The following is a 6,261-nucleotide window of genomic DNA, read 5'->3' as shown; positions in this document are numbered from 1 at the left end:
TTTAAATGTTGAGGTAATTTGGTATCTTATCACATCCATTTAGAAGTACAATCAAAACAGTAATATTATCTCTTGAGCCTGCAGCTAATGCAGCCTGTACCAGTTGTTCACTGACATAGCTTGCTGCATTGTCATAGAGTGTCTCAGAGATGACTCTGCCTTTTCCTGCAGTTTGTGATTTGCAATTGGATGGGTATGTTTTTGTATCCTCTTCAAACTGTGGCAATGCTTTAGAACCCTCTGGTGATACAGTCCTTAGTTCTTGAGCAGTGCAACTTGCAAATTCGTTGCAAAATATCTTGGAGTCCATTTTTTCTGCCAGTTGTGGACCCAAGTCATAACTAGGTAGGCATGCTTTTGTGTCTTTTGGGGGCTGTGTGATGTCTGTAGACCCTGTTGCCTGTACATTCTTCTGCAGCTGTTTATGGGTGCAACCTGGATCTGTCACACAGGAAGTATCAGTGTCCACTGTTTCTTGCAATGCAGTCTGTGGCGGAAAGCTGTCACATTGATAAATGTTTCTGTCGTAGTGTTTCAGTTCTTCAGAGCTACCTTGTGTGCTAGAATCACACTGGTTTATCTCTCTGTTCCTCAAATTTACTTCATTGTTACTGAAACATGATAGTTCTGGATCAGATTGATTTTTGTGGTCATCGGTTTCCTTAGGAACCCCATCTTCATTTGGCAAATAGCTCCTCTTAGAACATTCTGGCTTATTTTGCTTCACGTTACCTTCTGAGTCAGTGAGAAAAAAGTCATCATTGGAAGGCAGTATCTCAGTTCCATTGTGCAGGTCTTTAATAGTCTTTAAGTTGTCTTCAGTGAGTGGCATTGCATAGTGACACTTAAGTGGAGAAGTCCCCTTTTGTTGAACGCATTCACGCGTTCTCAAATAATGAGTGAATGCTGTTAGAGTTAATGCAAGTACTTCATTGTAATCCAAAACCTCCCAAAGCCCATTGGAAGCTAAAATAAGAAACTGACAGGTATCATCAATAGGGACAGATACGGCATGAGGTACAGGTATGACTGATCTCTTCAGCACTGGATCTCCATGATGTCCAAGACCCCGTGTAGTTCTCAGGTACCCCTCTACTAACCCGTCCGGTTCGTTGGTGCTGATGTTTCCACCACTCTGAAGCACACGTTTTCTCTCGCTCGCGTTAGAAGTGCTGTGCTCTTTTGAGAGGCAGTGACTTTTGCCATTTTTACATAAGACTGCATGTACATTACCTAAAATTGAATTAGATAGCATTTTGAGCATATATTCTTTTAAGATACTGCTGTCAAACTAACAGCCTTCTCCTAAAAGCTAGGTAAAAAAACGGTAGTAGTTCAGCTCTCTACTCCCACAGGTAGCAAGGTGTCCATCACTGAATCAGTTCTATTTTACAGCAAAGCTTTCTGTGTAGCTGTTTGCCTTCCATTATTCAGAAGGCTATTCCAGAGCCTTATTTTTTTGACTACAGCGAAACTCTTTAAGTGACATTTTCGTTTAGCCTAAGGTGCAGTCTGGTAGAAATGTTCCACCTTGACTGTTTTTATTTAAGCAAGAGTGCATATTTTTCTCAAGTACTCTTTTTTCTTGCGAGTGTATGCATTCAAAATACGGCTGAATGATCTCGTGAAGAATTTTCAGGTTCAGACTGTTATAGCAGAATAAAATTTCTAGTGCCTGAAAATAATTTGGACATTGTGTAGAACTTGGTTTATTTGCGTGATGCCTTAAATCTCCTTTAAGGGACCTAAGGGAACCAGAGTTCTCAGTCATGGTGAGAAGTTGAGGACTAACTTCTTTCCTTTAGGTAGGAATAGGTACTTTAGCTTTCCCTCAACACTTTTGAAACCTTCAGGGTGAGGATACAAAGTGTTAAAAACTGCGACACTGTTGGTGACTAGAATCTTGTCAGATTGAATGCAGAGCGTAAAGCAAAACAGCTGTGAAACAAAGTGATGTTATTCAAGATGGTCTGTGGCTGCCCTCAGAGAGGACTGCTTTTTATGCCAGGGGAGGTGATCAGTCTGCTACCATTTTTTTGGCTTTGAGGGCGAAAGTGATGTCTTACTGAAGGAACTTGAGTGGGATGGTAGCTGTCCAGGCACTGAGCTGGGTGCAGGGTGTTCACTTATATATTTAATGTCGTCTGGCTATACTAAGGCACAGATCTATGAGAAGTGTTTATAAGTAGGCAGTGCTTATTCAATAGTTGTATTTCTTGGAAAGTATTGGCGTTGTCTAGTGTAGGAGACAGCTAATCCACTGTCTGTGAAGGCGGATTTCTCTAGAAGGTGATTCAGAATATCAAACTGAAGGATACCTATTTTTATTGATTATAGAATGTAGATACCTTAAGTTATGCTGTGTGAATGTTTCCTTGTGCTTACTCCTTCCTTCAATTTCCATGGAGAGCTAGATTGTCTAAAATTTCCTTTGAACCCTCTGAGTAAGACCACCAGCTATAAGCCTAACAAAGGGTGCAGTATAACCCATGTGGAACAGTTTGACTGTGAGAGAGTAAAACTTAGTTTCTTTTGGATGCAAGTCTCTTGTCTGCAAACCAGAGAACAGGGCAAAAGAATCTACAAAAGCTAACTGACCTATCTGTATGGGACTAAATGAAGAAGATAAAGCTGGTCAGTGTCACCACCTCCTGCTTCTCATATCTGACCATCCTCTTCAGTTGCTTACCTTGGTGCTGAAGGAACATGTCTGTAGTTGTGTAAGAACACATTCCTTTGGGGGGGAGGAAAGATGAAGCTTGATATTGTGCAAATCTTTGATGTGATACATTTGGTGGAAAATTAAGTGTATTAGATTAAATAAATATGAATTTAGAAGTGGTTCAAAAATGTGGACTTCAATCATGAAAGGCTTAAAGTATGTCTGATCAACTTCCAGCCTTAACTCAATGACAGAGCTTGATATACGGTATCTTTTAATTGCAGCCAGTATAAAACATCATCTGGGAGGGAAGGGTGGAGGCAGATGCCTAGAACCAGGAAATTTAGGTTGGGTGAATTCTCTACCAAATTGTCTTACCTTCATCCACCTCTCAAGCTCATTTTAAGAAAAATGGGTTTCTTTCCCAATAAGGTGAAAACAAATGCATTTGTTAGCTCTGAAAGCATTACAACTTTTATCTGAGTTACTCCGGTATCCCATCATAGATGTGACTGCATTTTCTGCAAGAATTTCTAAGAGCTAACCTACCGACTTTGGTGCCAGCAACAGTAAAGTTCTGGAAGCTGCAAAAATGCTTGTCAGAGGCAGAGGAAGTATGGCTATAGCAACAAGCATGGGGACAGTGGAGGAAAGGAGAGGGAGGGGATAGACTGGGTCCTTATTTCACTGTCAGTACATGTTCAAGTTGGTTTATGGTGTTTCTCAGGCTGTCAGAGGATTGACTGTTATTGTTAAGCAAAAATATCATCTCTTTAAAAAAAAACCCAACAACCTCCTGGGATCACCTTTTCCAAAAGTGGAATGTGTTTTTGGTTTGGATTTTGGGTTTTGGTGTCTCTTTTTTTCCTCCTGAAGAAATGAAGCCTCTCAAATGGTTTTCCCTTCCCTTACTGATCTGTGACCCTCTTGATTGATTTTGGACAAATTACATGTGAAGAAATATGAAGAAGTCTTAGTGTGTTTTGTGAATACACTCATCTGAAGAGGAAGGAGTGCCCCTGTTGACAGAAGGTTGCCGTGTTAGCATGCCCAATACTAACCACTGGGGAGAGTGATAGAAAAGCAGTCTAGTACTGGGTGCATCCTTCAGAGACTGAAAGGCATGAAAGGATGTAACTGTAGGCACAAACTCTTTTGAAACTACTCCCCCAACAGCTTTTCCTTAAGTATAATTTTGCTTCCTTTCATGAAAGAGCAAACATCTTGTAATTCTACAGCTGTGTTACGTGTGCAAGAGAACTTGACTGGTAACAAAAATTTCTGAGAAGATGTAGAAAGTAGACTTGCTGAGAACTGCAAGAGCATTGCCAAGTGTTGCCTGCAGCAGGGTGGAGAAGCACTAGGAATGCATCAGTGTTTCTGATTGTAATTAATAATTAGGCTTCTACGCTATGGAGAGGCAAAGCAGGGCTTTTCTTTGTAAGAAAAAGGATCTTAATAGATCAGTAAATAAAAAACAACTCCAATCTCAGAAATTAATCATTCAGATGGTCCCCACGGATCATGTTTTCGGTTTGCTGGTAGCAAAATGTGTCCCTTGCCAATGAAACAAATGAACAAAAAGAATATCTTAAGCATGTGTTATTGACACAAGGGATTTATCATACCAAAAATCAGAGGGTTTATCATTGCCCTAAAATGATGATGCTGTAAAATTACTCCCAATTGAAAAACTATGTATTTTTTAGAATTACCCTTACTACTCTTACAGGGGTTACCTGTGTGTTACTGAATATTCCTTAGCTGTCTTTTGCATTAGTAAATTGACTTTATTGCTTTAACTCAAATATCTTATTAAAGGTGGTACTTAGATAAACTTTAAACGTACTGCCTGATACCATCATCAGTTGCGATGGAATTTATCACATCTCCTTTGTGTTATTAAAGCAATCGCAGCTTTTTATCTCTAAATATTTACTGCCAATGAATCCCTGGATGAGCTTATTTTTTTATTGGTCAGAGAGAAACAAAAATCCTCGTGTGAAACATACGTACCTATATTGGCAACGTGCAGTAACCCAGCACCTCTGGCTGTCCTGGCTAATGGACTGTGTGTGGTGGTTTCAAAATGTTTCTTTTCTTCTTCCTTGGTGCCATCTGCCTCTTCACTGTCGACTCTTTCCACCAAACAGGTAACAGCTGAACAGCCACGCCAGCGAACTTTGGAAACCTCATTCCTTCCCAGTCGTAAAAGTCTATCCATTCTCCAGAACGACATGGCATAGGCTTTGTGAATCCACTCATAAGGATTGGCCTTGTTGGTGTCATCATTGCTGGGTCTGTCAGAGAAAATCTTTTCTCTTTCCCTGTAATCTGCATTGATTACTGTGGCAAAAGAATCTAGAATTTGCTGTTCATCCTTAGTCTTCTTGTAGGAGGAATCCATTTGAGCAAGCTGGTCAAGAAATAGAAGTGGAAGCTCTGCTGCCACTGTTTCTGCGGCTGTTGCACCGTGAGAGCCATCGAGTAACCCCAGAAAACATGTATCTGACCTATTTCCATAGTTATCAAGCACAATAAATCTGTCTTCCATGTCTCCCTGCCATGTGGAATTTTTATCTTGGCAAATTGCTAAGGCTTTTATTAAAGAATTATTTATTTTCTTAAAAGTACTAGGATTGCTAATACTAGGAAGATCACAATGTGATGCAGGAGCATGACTGTTCATAAGGAATTCAAATGAATTGTCGATCTTCTGTCTCTGTGTCTCAGAATATTTAGGAATCTTGGTCAATTTTGAAATTAGTTTTTGTCTCTGAGCTAGAAGTATTTTGTTGTCAGTCTGTGTTTGTAGGCTTTCAAAGCCCAGCAGGGTTAGGGCTTTGTGGGTCGTCTTATGATAAAGAAGGTGATACGGATATATTTTCTGTTGACATATGGAGCAAAGAATTGACATGTGCTTGGAATCATCATTCTCAGGTGCAATTGTGATGTTTTCCAGCTGATCTTCATCTCTGGAATACTCAAAATCAGGTGGGTCCATTTTGTGTCATGGATTTTCCTCCCATGTCATTCTGTAAAGGAGGTGAATATGTTAGGAGTTTTTGTATTTTGATATTTCAGTATTGTAGTGTTAGGTTGCACTACTAGCCTTGTCCTTGCTCTCTTATAAACTGAGTTTTGCATCATAGTGTAGTAATGCACACATGGTTAAGAAACAGGGAAACACATGAAATTATAGAAAAAAATTGTAACTGTTAAAAATCACTGATGCAGCAAATTCAAGAAGTGAAACGTTTGGAAATACAGAATTCATGGCACAACTTAGAATATTCTTCTAACTAGTGAGGTCTTGGTTGTTTCCTCCTTGTCATTCAGTGCATAGCCCTGTGCCTTCACGCTGCTGGAACTGGAAGTGTACTTCCTCATCAGCTTTCCTGTACCTATTCATCACTTTCCAGACATGGTAGTGGAGTGTGATTCCTACTTGGGAGGGAAATAAAGGCGTATTCAAGATTAAGATGCAAAAAATCTGCCAGTCTTGCACTGGGGATATCAAACAGGGCCAGAAGCATTGGTGTGTATCTAATCAAATCTCACCCTCATTGGCACCAGTTCTAGCTGTGAGGCATTTAGGA

At 40.0% G+C, this 6,261-nt stretch overlaps 1 protein-coding gene across 1 annotated transcript; it reads right to left on the bottom strand.

Moving 5' to 3' along the window:
- Position 1: 1 nt before the first annotated feature.
- On the bottom strand, positions 2-5,666 carry PP2D1 (protein phosphatase 2C like domain containing 1; the record flags this gene model as incomplete). Its single annotated transcript, XM_084260667.1, has 2 exons — positions 2-1,233; positions 4,679-5,666. The coding sequence occupies 2 exons, from the start codon at positions 5,664-5,666 to the stop codon at positions 2-4; spliced, it is 2,220 nt and encodes a 739-aa protein (XP_084116793.1).
- Between the last annotated feature and the right edge of the window lie 595 nt (positions 5,667-6,261).

Source organism: Gallinula chloropus (assembly GCF_964237585.1).
Source record: "Gallinula chloropus genome assembly, chromosome: 2".
NCBI classification, from domain to species: domain Eukaryota; kingdom Metazoa; phylum Chordata; class Aves; order Gruiformes; family Rallidae; genus Gallinula; species Gallinula chloropus.
This window is presented reverse-complemented; position numbering and strand designations above follow the sequence as displayed.